Here is a 15656-nt window from a genome sequence, read left to right as displayed (position 1 = left end):
ATGCGCTGTAGATCAAGATATCATCGAAAAACCAGCACAAAACGACGTAAGTATGGGCGAAGGACATCATTCATCGTGGCACGGAAGTTCGCGGGCGCGTTGGTGAGGCCGAAAGGCATCACCACGAACTCGAAGTGGCCATGGTGTGTCCGGAACGCCGTCTTGGCGATGTCCTCTGGGTGCATGCGCACCTGATGATAGCCTGAGCGGAGGTCGAGCTTGGTGAAGAACCTCGCGCCGTGGAGCTCATCAAACAGCTCGTCAACCACCGGGATCGGGAACTTGTCCTTGAGCGTGAGGGCGTTGAGGGCGCGGTAGTCGATGCAGAAGCGCCACGTGCCATCCGACTTGCGCACCAAGAGCACCGGCGCGGAGAACGGGGACGTGGAGATCCTGATGATGCCCGCCGCCAACATGAGCGCGCACTGGCGCTCCAGCTCGTCCTTCTGCAGCTGGGGGTAGCGGTATGGGCGCACCGCCATCCGGCGCCGACCCCGGGAGCAAGTGTATGCGATGGTCACATGCTCGTGGAGGCGGCAGAGCCCCCGCAGCCTCCTCGAAGATGTCGCCGTGCTACCGCAGGAGGTGCGTCGGAGGGGGTGGTCGGCGTCGTCGGCCCCGTAGACTAGCTAGAGCCGTGGCGCGGGAGATGTGCCCCCGAGACCCTCCCAGCCGAATGTGGCGTCCCCGGCGCCGAAGGTCATCGTCGTGGCGTCGAAGTCCTGCAGGATGGGTCCGAGCGTCCGCAGAAAGTCGACGCCGAGGATGAAGTCGAAGCAGCCCAAGTCGATGCCGGCGCACGTGATGACGAAGTGCTCGTCGCCGATGGTAAGGGGGACGTGCTGGACCACCCCATGGCAGTGGAGGCGGTCACCGTTGGCCACGGTCACGCGGAGGGTATCCCCACCGGTCGGCTGTAGCGCGAGGCGGCGCATAGTGGCGGCGGGGAGGAAATTATGCGTAGACCCCGTGTCCGCAGCGCGCCACCAGAGGCTCTCCCCGGATAGTGACCGGAAGCAAGATCGTCCGCTCGTGGCGGATGCCGCCGAGCGCGTGGAGGGACACGGCGAAGGCCGTGGCAGGCTGCGTCGGTCGGCCCGGTCATCTCGGATGCCGCGGCAACCGGCCCGGTCATCGGGTCGCCCTCCTCTACGTCGACGGTCTCCGTGTAGAAGAGGCGAGGGCACACGTGACCGGGCGTGTATGGGTCGTCGCAGCTTGAAGCAGAGTCCCGTGCGGCAGCGTTCGAGCCGCTCCGCCGGGGTGAGGCGGCGGAACGTGCGTGTCGGCTGCGGGGCAGGGCCGCCGGTCCAGGTGGGGCGGGCGGGTGGCGGCCGCAGCCGGAGGAGGAGGTCGGGCGGCGCGGGTGCCGCGGGCCGTGGCCGTCGCTGAACCGCCCGGGCGCGACGCTCATAAGCGCGCGCGTAGTGCATCGCCGTCTCGGAGGTCCCGCGGGGCCCGTAGCTCGACATCCACTCGGATATGGTCCGGGAGGCCGCCAATGAAGAGCTCGGCGCGCTGTTGGCCCGTCACGCCGGGCGCATGGCATGCGAGGGCCTCGGAAGCGGTCGGCGGTCCTGCACCGTGGTGGCGAACGCCAACGCCCAAGTTCCGCCAAGCGGCCGCCGCGGACCGGGAGGGCCGAAGCGGAGAAGGCAGAGCTCACGGAACCGGTCCCATGGAGGCATGCCACCCTCGTCCCGCTCTAGGGAGTAGTACCACGTCCGGGGCGGCGCCGCGGAGGTGGTACGAGGCGAGCCACGCCCGGTCCGGGCCGTGGTACGCCGTCTCCCGAAGAACTGCTCGCACCGGTTGAGCCGCTGAGGGGTCCTCGACGCCGTCATATGTGGCGAATTCCAGCTTGGCGTAGCGTGGGGAGCGGCCGGTGGCGCCCGGGCGGGGTACTCCGCGCGACCAGCGGATGGCTCGGCGAAGCGGGCGGCGGCGGCGGTCCGGAAGGACGGGCGCGGGGGTCCCCGGCGGTGGTGTAGACGGGGATGGTGCCGGTGCGGCCGAGTGGGTCGGCGGAGGCTCCGTCGCGGTCACCCACGCTGGGAGTCGGGAGGGCGATGGTGGAAACTGGACCCGCTGGATGGGCACCCCCTAGGGCAGCGAGGCGGGGCCCGGGCTTGGGGTCGGCGGCCAGGACGCCCACGGTGGCGGCGGCGGTGAGGCCGGGGGCGGAGCGGCGCTCCCGGCCGGGAAGGGGCTATCGGCGCGGCCGGGTATGCGGCGAGGGGGTGGCGACAGACCGGCGTAGTCATCCCTCGCGTACCGATGAGGTACGTGCGGATGCCCCGGACGGCGGTGGCGAGGTCGCGGATGGCCGTCGACGCTCTTCTGCGAGAGGAGGGGGGCGCGCCGCGACATCTGCAGCCGCGGCGCCCGCGAGGGCGGCAGCGATTCTTGCGCGGCGGAGGAGGAGGCCGCGGCGTCTCGAGGCGGCGGCGGTGGTGGCGGTGGGCTGGCTCGAAGACATGATCGTAGAGGTCTCTGATACCAAATTGGTAGAAACTAGGGTTCTACCGGGGCGAGGGCGTAGATTGTAGGGGTGGAAGTGCTGAGAGCGAGAGGGAGGAAGGCGGCGCCGGCGGCAGGGCGCCGTCGCGAGCACGCGGAAGGCGGCGGCTAGGGTTGGGCGGCGCGGACGGAAGAAGGCCGACTCCTCAGGGAGTCGGCAATAATGATATCTGATTATTGCTTGATTGATTTAGTCTATTACAACTTGTATATATAAGAGAACTTGCGAAACCCTAATATGCTAACTGGGCTAAGCCCCTAACTAAGCTTGGCCGGTTGGGCCAATGGGCCCCCTCCGGCGGTAGACCAGGTTGGTCATAACAGATGCACAAAGTTTTATAGCATGGTTTGAACTTTGTACTTCCTCACTTGAATCATCTCCTCAGACCTCACTTCACAAACATTGTGGTTCATCGACCAATGCATTTCTTATCTGATCTACACAACTCAAGCTATAAAAACTGCAGGTCCCTAATTGAATCCAAGACAAAAAAAATTTGCATGTGGTTCATAATACTAACCCGTATATGCACTAATAACAGTGCTGGACTGTGGCACCAACATGAACATTAACAATGTTTCAACCATAACCAGAGTTCCATGTTAGATTTGCACAGACCTGAAACCATATGTTTGCATCGTTCACATGTAAGAAACATCTAATTACCTCGGAGGATTCATTTTACTCATCCGAATAGCAGCGAGCTGATCTAATTTGAAAGGTACTCGCTGAACCATGGCGCGCGGCCTCGCTGTTGTGCTCCAGCGCGCGCGGCCCGTCCCTGCTCCATCTTGGCCGGCGGAGAACTTGGATGGGGGCGTGCGCCGAGGGTGGCCAACTTGGCTGGCGACCGCGGAGACCTTGGCCGGCGGCGCGCGCGAACCTGGCCGGTGACGCGAGAGGGAGCAGGCAGGCCGACGGCGCATGGACCTGGCCGACGACGCGAGAGGGAGTAGGACGGCGGCGCGAGACGGAGCAGGCTGGCGCGCGCTGACCTGGCCGGCGGCGCGAGAGGAAGCAGGCAGGCCGACGGCGCGTGGACCTGGCCGACGACGCGAGAGGGAGTAGGACGGCGGCGCGAGACGGAGCAGGCAGACGGCGCGCGGACCAGGCTGTCGGCGCAAGAGGGAGCAGGTCGGCGCGCGCAGACCTTGCGCGAGAGGTAGCAGGCCGGCGGCGGCGCGCGAGAGGGAGCAGGCCGGGTGGGAATGTGACATTTGGTATTGCGGCGTCAGCGTCACGATTTGAGGCCTTCACGTTATGTCCTGCCTTTTCTAAAATTGATAACAAGGAAATAAATGATTTTTTTTTTTGCGAAAAAGGAAATGAATGATATGATTTGGTAGTTTTAGGAAACAAGATAACCCGCTTTCATTTGATTTGATTGAGCGTTAATCACTGTAGTCAAAAGCGGATAGGCACACGGGAGATGGATGGTTGGATAACGAGGGGAGATGAAGACAAAAATCGAACGGTCCGGATGTTCCGAATCTCCTTCACCAAACGTGTTGTATGACGTACGACCAACTCGAATATAATAGTAAAGATATGAAGGGCGCGGCAAAGCGCGCTTTTAATGGTCTAGTTATAAATAAAAAGGACGTGTCTAGCTAGCGCCTGGGCGCTCTCTGGGCAACTCCAGCGCACCGTCCTCGCACAACAATTCGTCTTCCCCATCCTTTGGGTTATTGTTCAGCTCCTTGTGACAATAGTTGGTCTCGTTGTTTTTAGAAAAAAATGGTTACGACTTACGAGTACCTTTGTCAACCGAGGATGATAACTAACTGTTGTTCTTTTCACTGGTTGTTGACAACTACACATCATTGAATCGGTATATCTATCCGACATGCATGCTCTTGGTTTGTTCTCATACGGAGCAGAGTAGCCCGCAGTTTCAGGCGATTCATCGTCGCAGCAAAATCTTGATGGCTTGTTGCTTCAATCATATGGTGAGGTTCTCCTGGATGTGCGAGAAGGAGCCGCAGATGTTGCCGCCGACGTCCGGGAAGGCGGCGCACCCCGGCAGCGGTGCCACCCTGCCGTTCCAGTCGACGCTGACCGGGTACTTGATGAGGTGGCCGCTCATCTCGCTCACCTCGTCCGACACGAACCGCCGCCAGTTCTTCTCCCCGATGCCGCGCACCCGCTGCACGCACTCCAGGCTCTCCGGCCGCTCGAAGCTCTCCTCCAGCCCGCCTATGTGCTCCGCCCACAGCGACATCCGGTACCCGTAGATCTGCGCGCACAAGCCGCTTAACTTCGTTAGATTTACGGTTTGTCAAGTCGTGATTCAGGGATGGATTTAGTTGGTTGCCTGTCCGCGGGGAGCAGAGAGCATGTTGGCCCAGGTGTAGTGGGGCTGGTACGCGCCCATGGCGATCTCCGTGTCCCTCGTCCCTGCCATCGACCTCTGGTTGATGTTGGCCGACCCGATGATCACGTACTCGTCGTCCACGATCATGCCCTTGGAGTGCACGTACACCATGAACCTCCTGTTCTTCCTAGATTGATCCTGAAAATGCACATTTTTTTTGGGGCAAGAAACTCACATATGTTTCATGTTTGAGATGAGCATGCTCCTTCAGAAAGAAAACAATGTTGCAACATGGAACATGATTACTGCTTGCAGTCTCGCTCACCTGAGGATTACTTGCTGAAAATGATCCGCTGGAGGTGCTAGGAGTTTCTTCGGCTTCGCGGTTGCCGAGGCAGAAGAAATTCAGGTAATCCTGGGGCTCATATTTACCATCCAATCCCATTTCCTGCAGTGCCCTGTAAATTATCTCGTACATCATTTGCATCGTTTTTTTCTGCAAGGAAAAATGAATGAATTGCATTATTCACCAATAGAAACAACTACTAGGGAGACTGAAAGAGATGAAGAGCCTAACCTGCCAGTAAAGAATTCTCTGTGTAGGTGTACCAGTGGGGTTGCCTTCAGGCCACATTGGAATTACTATGTAGGCCGAAAATCTCTCGTTTGCGTAAATCTTGTTGGCAATTTTGAGTGCTATCTCTATCGGTATTAAATTATTAGCACCTGCAAGATATCGTAGTTCAGAGTTGTGCATTCAGCAAGAATTTTACTCGATGGGAAATGCATTCAGTAGTATTTGGCCTTATGCTAGCACGCCATGGGAAATGCAGGGATCAGAAAAGTTAGGACCGCCAGTTCATCAAGAAGAAATATAACAAAAGTTAATAATAGTAAACAACACAAAATTATAACATGCAAAGGCAGGAAAAAAATTCAGATATCTGAGAAATCAGTTGATTGTAGTAGCCCATGCTTACCGACATCTCTGTGTGAATCCCAATGAAATGAAGAACCAATGAAATATTGGTTTTCAATATAGATAAAGTGCTGAGCTGCTCGGATGGCAGTAACGTAAGCTGTCTGTATGCTCATGTCAATGAGTACATTTTTTCCGCAAACAAGATTCTGTCATTGAAAGCATAATAATTGTATCAGGTTAAGAATGAAGTACTGAACACAGTATGATATTTTGGAAACTGTATGTATTTCAGTTACCTTACTGGTCGCTTCTCGCGGATCTTTTGGAAAACCCTTGACCGAATTTGAGTCGATTGATCGGAAAATCTACTTTTCAGGGTAAAACTGATCAATATTGTGACAGGTCATGTGCCCGCAAACTTTCAACAGTGGATTACAACGAACAACCTTACCTGAACATCCCATCTCTCCGAGTCACTGTCACTTGAATAGATTTCATCGTCAATAGCTGCAATCTCAGGTATCTTTTCAATCCAGAGCAACGAGTCGTTACACGATTTTGTGAGCTTTTTAGCCCCGGTGCGTTTGGATGCCTTTAACCAACGCTCCTCGAAGTTTTTCATGACATCAAAAGCTGCCGGACCGTCGATCTTGGAATGCAAATCGTGCCACGGTTCTCTCGGGCCACGGTCATCAGTCACCTGCATAGAAGTGGCACATTGATAGACCAGGTGCAGAACCAACACATGGGAATCTCTAATGAAGTTCAGATATTGTTCCACAACAAGAGAACGAGGAGTTCTCACCGCGTAGTTTGGGTTATAGTAATCGTCCTTGTGCAATGTCTGAAGAGTGCGAAACAAAGGGTGACTTGGAGTGTCATATCTCCCACCACAGAGATCGAGGCCTCCGACGAAAGCAACTACTTTCCGTTTACCGTTGCCAGCGTCCGCATCGACGATCACTGTTTTCTGATGGTGAGTGAAAATAGTTCCTGTCTCCTGGTTTCAGTAGTGACCATCGTCAGAACATGGAGAAAATTCTATGGAGGGGTGTGTGTATTGCAATCAGAGGAGTTTATGTGTCAAGGTAGATACAACCTTTTGCTTCACCCAGCTGTGCCTTTTCCCAGCAGAACGTGCGCAGAGCAGTATCTGAACTGAAGAATGCTTGAAAAACCTGCGGGTCTCCTCGTCTCTTGTGCCCATGTAACCTTCCTACACATGATGACATGTCATAATTTACATGGCAAACAGTCTTTTGTCTTCGGAATTTTTTTGCAAAAAATATATAAAGCGAGTGAAGGAATGGTACTAGCAGAATTCACATAAGTGTTGAAATTTGGTAATTCAACATTTTGATCCAGTTATTAGACATGAACAATGCAAGGCGTAGGTTACCATCTGGATTCCAAGTACGCTCCTGGACGTCGGGTCGTCCCAGACGAGGAGCAGCACCCTGACTCCCTCCTTGGACTTCTTCTTGAGCAGATCACCCAGCGACTTGCCCTTGTCGCCATCGCGGACCAGGTGGATCGTGTGGAACACGGACCAGCCGGTGATGTAGATGAGGCTCCTGGCCTGCGACATGGCGTCGTACACGTCGTGCCAGCACTGCCCGTGCCGGTAGCTGGTCCCGTTCCCGAGCCTGATCTCCGGCAGGCACCCGTCGGCGGGCACGTGCGCGTCCTGGTACAGCGTGACCCGCCCGCCGCGCCGCAGCGGGAAGTAGGTGTTGGGCACGCCGGGAAAGTCCGGCCCCGGCGTGACGCCGTGGTGGTACATGGTGAGCCGGGCGACCGGCACGTACTGCACCGACAGCCGCAGCACGGCGCCCGGCGCGCACGGCTTGCCCTTGGGCTCGAGCACCGGGTACACGCCCTCGACGCGGTCGCCGGCCTGGAGGGTCTCGGACGGGATGGCCACGGCGCCGATGAGCTCGGCGCCGAAGACGTCGCTGTCCTTGACGACGAAGTTGACGGCGGCGGCCTCGTGCGCGACGGGCACCAGGAAGTGCTGCGCCCAGCGCGGGTTCTCGTCGTCCTGGATGACGCTGGTGCGCGCGACGGTGGCGGACGCGACGAGCACGGTCACGTAGGGGTCGCTGGTGGAGGCCGCGCCCTCGGGCGCGGACGTGCAGCTCTTGAGGAGGCCGCCCATGGTGTTGGAGAGGATGTCCTTGTTGGGCAGGTTGCGCGCCTCGTGGATCCAGATGTCCAGGCTGCCGTGCAGCAGCACCGCCCGCAGCGACGCCTCCGACGGCAACTCCGTCCTGCCGTCCTCGTCGTCCGGCGACATTGCCGATCGATCGATCGATCGATTCTCTGCGCGTGGCCTTGTGCTAGGTCGATTTCTCGATTGATTCGGCTAGCCTGATCCGTGGTTTCGTGTTGACCGCGCGTGTGTGCATGCCCGTACGTACGTGTGTCTCTTCTCTCCGTTGTTCGTTGCGTCGGTGCTGGTGGATCGCTGCTTGCCCTGAAATGCAGGGACGGAGGTAGGAGACTCTCCTTGAGGTTGAGGTGAAAATAGGCAAAAATGATTTACACGGACCGTGTTTGAAAATATTTTACAAAATAGCCTCTTTTCGTAACGTCCCGGGCTCCGGAAACCACTAGATTGGATAAGGGCATCCGACGGCTAAACGCATTTTGAACGTCAAAAATTACCACGCGCCCAGTTGCGTCGAGACACGGACGCGAAAATAACCTGGGTCAGCGCTTGACCGTTAGCGGCAGGATACATTTCATTGTTTTTGAACTATTTTTTCATTGATAAATAACATACTACATATATTTTAAGATAAATATAAAACATTGCAAAATGAGGAAACCTAACTAGGGTTTTTGCTTGCCGTCGCCTTCTTCGATGCGAAGAAAGAACACCCAATCACCCAAACTAGAGGTGTTTGTCCGTTCACGCTACACTAGTTCCGATGGAAAAAAAACATCTAGAACCTACAGTAGTGGCTTCAACTGGCACTTGACATCTTCGCTGAAAAGAAAGAACACCATATAACCTACAACCGACCGTCGTTGTTGCCGCTATCGTCACCGGAGTCGTCGTCGTGGTAGTGCCTGCGGCAAGATGACTCATCAAACACCTTGATGTTCATCTCGGCGTCAGCTTCATAGAACAAGTGCAGCAGGCACTCGACCTCCAAGTTATGCTCGCGAGAAAACTTGTCGAAGCCACGGTTGAGGTACATGGATCCTTGCCCTTCGAAAAGGACCTCAACTGGCCAGTGACAAAAGCCGCAACTGGCTTCCCGGAGGTGCACCTCGGCCGGCTCCCGGCCAGCGAGAAACTCCGCGAACTTGTCTGATACCCTCTTCTTACTGTGAGGGTCCTCCGTGATGTGGACGACGAACTCGAAGTACATGGCATGCGTGCACTCCCAGTCCGCAAGAGAGGGAGAGCGCGACGGCGGGCGGTGAGCATGCAGACGCGGCAGATCCGGCACGGTCACCCTGCCCCTGTCACGGCGCCCTCAACCCCTAGGACCCGCCATGTAGCTTGTGGGGAGAAGGTGGATGGAGAGAAGGTGGGTGGCGGCGCTAGGGTTGGGGACTGGGGAGGCGGCTAGGGCTGTGTGAGGGAATGGATGTGCCTCACACCCCATTTTATACGATGGGGGCGGCCAAGGGGGTGATAGCGCGCATTATGTCGGGCACCCATGCCGCCATTAATTTGGTGTGCAAAACACGGAAGAGAGGACACCAGTACTGCGGCGCCACGCAGAAGACGAAGCGGGAGGGGCTTGGGGCGAGAAGGAGCTGTCACGCGTTGCGTCTGCGCAGCGTCTGCGCAGCGTTTGCCCAGACACATTTGCGGCGCACATTTAATACACATTTGCATCGGGCCGCTGAGCTGAAGTACAGACGCATTTACCGCGCGGACGCAAACGGTCACTTTGCGTCTGTTTGCGTTTGCCCCTAGAGACGCCCGAAGGTCCCGGTCAAAGACGCCATGGCACCAAAATTGACTAGCCATGTTGGACTCCCCACTACGTCCCTCTCTCCTGGTCCCAAATTAATTCCTAAATCTCTCGATTCTAAGTTCCAAATTAGTTAATTTTCTTCCTCTTCAAACTCTCCAGGTATTGTCCTCCGTTCCACTTACTTTTATTGGCTGAAATATCCATATTGTAACACTTTGGGGAAACCCTCGTTCATCCTATTTTTCCAATTTCATTGGATATTAGGTCTTGTATTTGTTAGCCTTTGTTTAGTATTTGTATGGTAGAGTTATTGATTTAGTAGGTATAGTTGCCTGTTTTACGGTTAGGATATGTTGCAATTTTGGCATGTTTTCGTTGTCATTTTCATGCGTTTTTGGTTGCATTGTTGTAGATGGATAGAATTGTTAATATGTTCATCGGAAACTACAACAAGTGTGTCGGATCAATCAGAGACTGACGGACACAAGGATTGCTCCCTCCCCACCTCCCACTCTTCCACACCCGGCGGCGGTCGTCAGCCAGCCACCCTCCCCTTCTCTAGCTAACACCCTCCTCCCTGGTCCGCTTCCGCAACCCCTTCCTCCACCATCATACTCCATTGACGATGACGGCCCTTCAACCCGCGCACTGTGAACTCTCCTTGGCATCGACAATGCGATGAGGCTCCAGTTCGAACATGACGCCTGGACCAACCTTGGTCTCCTCACCTCGCCCATTCTTGCTGACGCGTTAGCCATTCCCATGGCTGCCTCCATCCACATGGAAGAGATCCAATTCGACGAGCTGCTTCTAGCAGTTCTCCTCCAAGCTTGCCTCGGAGGATATGCAAACCTCTTCCGAGTGCAAAAAATCTCCTCTTTCTGCTTTCGGTTCTTTGTACCATCTGTCGACTCCATGCGGCTAATCCTCAAGCAGCGATCCATCAAAGCCAAGCTCTTCACTCTTGTCTTCGACCACATCAATCATGCTCCTGGTTCGGCAATGATCAGCCTGCCACCTGCCACAACAGCTCCGCCAGAAGCCACAACCCTGAAGGATATCACTCCATCAACATCTGGTGGGGACCCCAGCGACAATTTCAAGCGCTGCAGGCAACTGAAGGTTAGTCTCTGTTCCATCTCGGCTTTGCTTTTAGATCTTTCATTTCGCAAAAGTATCGCTGATAAGGGGTGGCCCGATCTTCTCAGTAAGCAATGGTGGTGATGATAATCACGGGGTGAACACAGCGGAGATAACTTGATGAAGTGGATGATAACTTGTATGACGCAACGAGATCTCTCGATTGGTCCTTGTCGCCAATGCAACAGCTCTCAACCCTGTAAGATATTCGCAACTCCACACACTTGCGCACGTAGCCGCCGACCACGAAGCGGTAAGTTGCAACCTTCTAATTCCCAATGGAACAGCAGATTACACAAGACTTTCAGAGTTTACACCAAATCAAAGCAATATGGTGTATGGATTCAATAGAGTTGCAAAGCAATAAACTATGAACTAGGGTTTATCTTAAACATGGTCTAAAGCAACTTTGGGGGCGTCCTGGGCACTTATATAGGCGTCCGGGATGACCTCAGGTCGAAAAAGTACGAAAATAACCGACCCAGAATAGATCTGGTCGAGACAGACTCGGACTCGGCCGGCCTGGGGGCCGGTCGACCGGGCCTGGGACCGGCCGGTCCGGTTTGGACCGGACCAGGGACTGGTTGACGACCGGACGACGCGTCCAGGCTTACTGGACTTGGTCCGGTTGGCACAAGCGTGGCGCCTGGCTGAAACCGGGCAGACCCGGCGTGGCAGCCGGTCGGACCAGGCCTGGGGCCGGATGGCCCGGTGGCACGGCCGGTTGACCGGGCTGGGCGCCGGCCTGGACAGCTCCTCCTCTCGCGCATGCCTCCCGCTCCTCCCTCGCGCGTCCATGGGATATCTTCATGTCCAGCTCCATGTCCAACTTCTTGTCTAGCTGCTCCTCTCCTCCTCATGCGATGCTTGGTTCCTCCTCATACCTGATCATACATAAGTAATACGACTTAGGCAGTATAAAGTTCTCATCGATCAAAGTATCACTTAGGAACAAGTTCACCTGTTGTTTAAGTAGCTTCACACGAGCTCGTGTCATTGGTCCAATCCTAATTTCATTGGACTTGAGCTTCACAGCAGCAGCATCTTCATCTTGCAATGATGGAGGTAGTAGTGTGGCAGGGATGTCCTCATCAATCGCTCCGATGTAGTCCTTCCAAAACCAGAAAAACACACACACAACTTCCTCTCCTAAAGGTGCAGAGTTTTTGATATTTTTTATTTCAGAAAAAGTTCAGCCAAGTGCATTCATAGCTAAGAACATTCTAGACCGCTTCTTTTCTGGTTTCGAGGCTTTCCCTGTGCAACACGACATTGGACGAATTAATCTCTAGCCTCCTCTTAGAGCATATCCATCAGCACGGCCCATAGCGCCCCCGATAGCATTTTGGGGTCCGGCAGTGAAAATGGGCTCACACCGGCGCGTCCCAAATAGAATCGGTGCTTTTTCGAGCCCAATAGAAGCATCGGCAACCCCGTGCCAGCCCCTTGGCGAAGGACGCGAATCAGGTGCGCCAGCGCCTCGCGAGGCCAAAAATTCTGGGCGTGGGAGCCGCCTGTCAGTGATGCCAGGGCGCCGCGCGGAAGATTTTACCGCCATGACACCGCGCGGGAAACTCTCCCGCCACGATGCCGCGCAGGAGGTTTCCTGCCTCGCCGCCGGTCTATATTATCCCTCCTCCTCCGCCTCATTGGTGCAAAAATATAAACCCTAAAAAATACCACAATGTCCGATTCGTGGGAGGAGGTGGCGCTAGCGGCGTCCGTAGAAGTCGTGGAGGGGGATGCTTGATACGTTGTAAACATATCTACAATTTTTGATGCTCCACGCTTGTTTTACACCAATTCCACTATGTTTTGCTTACACTTTGTTGCACTTTTATATATTTTCTGGCAGTAACCTATTGACAACATGCCATAGTGCCAGTTCCATGTTTTCTGTTGTTTTTGGTTTCAGAAAATTTGTACAGGAAATATTCTCGGAATTGGACGAAACAAAAGCCGAAGTCAATATTTTACCGTAACGAAGCCGGAGTCCAGAGGAGTGATGTCTACGGGAGCTTCTATTCTTGTAGACAGTGTTGGGCCTCCAAGAGCAGAGGTTTGTAGAACAGCAGCAAGTTTCCCTTAAGTGGATCACCCAAGGTTTATCGAACTCAGGGAGGAAGAGGTCAAAGATATCCCTCTCATGCAACCCTGCAACCACAAAGCAAGAAGTCTCTTGTGTCCCCAACACACCTAATAGGTGCACTAGTTCGGCGAAGAGATAGTGAAATACAGGTGGTATGAATGTATATGAGCAGAGTAATGGCGCCTTGAAAAAGTGCTTTGCCCAGATCGGCGTGTGATGGATGGTGGTAATATTGCGGACAGTACAAATGCAGTAGAACAGTAAACAAGCAGCGATAGCAGTATTTAGGAACAAGGCCTAGGGATCATACTTTCACTAGTGGACACTCTCAACATTGATCACATAACAGAATAAATAGATAGATGCTAGACTCTACACCCTCTTGTTGGATGATGAACACCACTAACTGTGTAGGATTACACGAACCCTCAATGCCGGAGTTAACAAGCTCCACAATATTCGATGTTCATATTTAAATAACCTTAGAGTGCACGACAGATCAACACAACCAAACCAAGTACTAACATAGCATGCACACTGTCACCTTCACGCTACGAAAGGAGGCATAGATCACATCAATACCATCATAGCAATAGTTAACTTCATAATCTATAAGAGATCACAATCATAGCCTACGCCAAGTAATACACGATGCACACACTGTCACCATTACACCGTGCAGGAGGAATAAACTACTTTAATAACATCACTAGAGTAGCACATAGATGAATAGTGATACAAAACACATTGCAATCATAAAGATATATAAATAAGCACTTCACTATGCCATTCATAACAGTGAATAAGTATTCTGTGAAATATAGCCTAAGAGACCCACACGGTGCACACACTGTCACCTTTACACACGTGGGACAAGGAGTCTCCGGAGATCACATAAGTAAAATCCACTTGACTAGCATAATGACATCTAGATTACAAGCATCATCATATGAATCTCAATCATGTAAGGCAGCTCATGAGATTATTGTATTGAAGTACATAGGGAGAGAGATGAACCACATAGCTACCGGTACAGCCTCGAGCCTCGATGGAGAACTACTCCCTCCTCATGGGAGACAGCAGCGTTGATGAAGATGGCGGTGGTGTGATACGTCTCCGACGTATCGATAATTTCTTATGTTCCATGCTTGTTTTATGACAATACGTACATGTTTTATACACACTTTATATCGTTTTTATGCATTTTCTGGAACTAACCTATTGACGAGATGCCGCCGTGCAGCCTCTGTTTTCTGCTGTTTTTGGTTTCAGAAATCCTAGTAAGGAAATATTCTCGGAATTGGACGAAATCAACGCCCAGATCCCTATTTTTCCCGGAAGCTTCCAGAGCACCGAAGGAGGGACAGAGGGGGGCCAGGGGGCCCCACCCCACAAGGCGGCGCGGCCAGGGGGTGGGCGCGCCACCCTATGGTGTGGCCCCACCAGAGCCCCTCCGAGGCTGCCCTTCCGCCTACTTAAGGTCTCCGTCGCGAAAACCCTATCAGGATCGACGAAACCCGCAAAAACCTTCCAGAGCCGCCGCCATCGCGAAGCCAAGATCTGGGGGACAGGAGTCTCTGTTCCGGCACGCCGCCGGGACGGGGAAGTGCCCCCGGAAGGCTTCTCCATCGACTCCACCGCCATCTTCATCAACACTGTTGTCTCCCATGAGGAGGGAGTAGTTCTCCATCGAGGCTAAGGGCTGTACCGGTAGCTATGTGGTTAATCTCTCTCCTATGTACTTCAATACAATGATCTCATGAGCTGCCTTACATGATTGAGATTCATATGAGTTTTGTATCACTACTATTCTATGTGCTACTCTAGTGATGTTATTAAAGTAGTCTATTCCTCCTGCACGGTGTAATGGTGACAGTGTGTGCATCGTGTAGTACTTGGCGTAGGTTATGATTGTGATCTCTTGTAGATTATGAAGTTAACTATTGCTATGATAGTATTGATGTGACTTATTCCTCCTTTCGTAGCGTGAAGGTGACAGTGTGCATGCTATGTTAGTACTTGGTTTAGTTGTGTTGATCTGTCGTGCACTCTAAGGTTATTTAAACATGAATATCGAATATTGTGGAGCTTGTTAACTCCGGCATTGAGGGTTCGTGTAATCCTACACAGTTAGTGGTGTTCATCATCCAACAAGAGAGTGTAGAGTCTAGCATCTATTTATTTATTCTGTTATGTGATCAATGTTGAGAGTGTCCACTAGTGAAAGTATGATCCCTAGGCCTTGTTCCTAAATACTGCTATCGCTGCTTGTTTATTGTTCTACTGCATCTGTACTGTCCGCAATATTACCACCATCAACCACACGCCAGTCCTGGGCAGCAAAGCACTTTTCTGGTGTTGTTGCTACTACTCATATTTATTCATACAACCTGTATTTCACTATCTCTTCGCCGAACTAGTGCACCTATTAGGTGTGTTGGGGACACAAGAGACTTTTTGCTTTGTGGTTGCAGGGTTGCATGAGAGGGATATCTTTGATCTCTTCCTCCCTGAGTTCGATAAACCTTGGGTGATCCACTTAAGGGAAACTTGCTGCTGTTCTACAAACCTCTGCTCTTGGAGGCCCAACACTGTCTACAAGAATAGAAGCTCCCGTAGACATCAAGCACTTTTCTGGCGCCGTTGCCGGGGAGGAAAGGTAAAAGGCACTCATACTCCGGTTCTAGGTAACAGTACTTTTCTGGCGCCATTGTGTTTGTGCTCGAAGCTAT

At 53.4% G+C, this 15656-nt stretch overlaps 2 protein-coding genes across 2 annotated transcripts; both read right to left on the bottom strand.

Moving 5' to 3' along the window:
• Nucleotides 1-4147: 4147 nt before the first annotated feature.
• Nucleotides 4148-8258, bottom strand: LOC127297346 (phospholipase D beta 1). The gene is made up of 10 exons (XM_051327656.2): nt 7157-8258; nt 6857-6973; nt 6563-6757; nt 6209-6457; nt 6054-6122; nt 5816-5963; nt 5413-5561; nt 5161-5331; nt 4836-5033; nt 4148-4757 (listed from the first exon to the last, which is right to left on the bottom strand). Exons 1-10 carry the CDS (start codon nt 8051-8053, stop codon nt 4464-4466), a joined length of 2487 nt encoding a protein of 828 aa, XP_051183616.1. The 5' UTR covers nt 8054-8258; the 3' UTR covers nt 4148-4463.
• A 516-nt stretch (nt 8259-8774) lies between these two features.
• On the bottom strand, nt 8775-9137 carry LOC127348139 (B3 domain-containing protein Os03g0212300-like). Its single transcript, XM_051374232.1, has one exon. The coding sequence runs from the start codon at nt 9135-9137 to the stop codon at nt 8775-8777; it is 363 nt and encodes a 120-aa protein (XP_051230192.1).
• Nucleotides 9138-15656: the final 6519 nt, after the last annotated feature.

Source organism: Lolium perenne, chromosome 4 (assembly GCF_019359855.2).
Source record: "Lolium perenne isolate Kyuss_39 chromosome 4, Kyuss_2.0, whole genome shotgun sequence".
In the NCBI taxonomy this organism is placed as follows: domain Eukaryota; kingdom Viridiplantae; phylum Streptophyta; class Magnoliopsida; order Poales; family Poaceae; genus Lolium; species Lolium perenne.
Note: the sequence above shows the minus strand (reverse complement) of the source record. Positions and strands in the feature narration are given on the sequence as shown.

Bases quoted from the DNA above. Each gene is read 5' to 3' on its own strand.
- LOC127297346 (XM_051327656.2), bottom strand. From the start codon at position 8,053: ATGTCGCCGGACGACGAGGACGGCAGGACGGAGTTGCCGTCGGAGGCG. The intron at 6,458-6,562 runs GTGAGAACTCCT...ACTTCTATGCAG, and splicing joins ACTATAACCCAAACTACGCG to GTGACTGATGACCGTGGCCC. The intron at 4,758-4,835 runs GCAACCAACTAA...TTGTGCGCGCAG, and splicing joins TCTCTGCTCCCCGCGGACAG to ATCTACGGGTACCGGATGTC.
- LOC127348139 (XM_051374232.1), bottom strand. From the start codon at position 9,137: ATGTACTTCGAGTTCGTCGTCCACATCACGGAGGACCCTCACAGTAAG.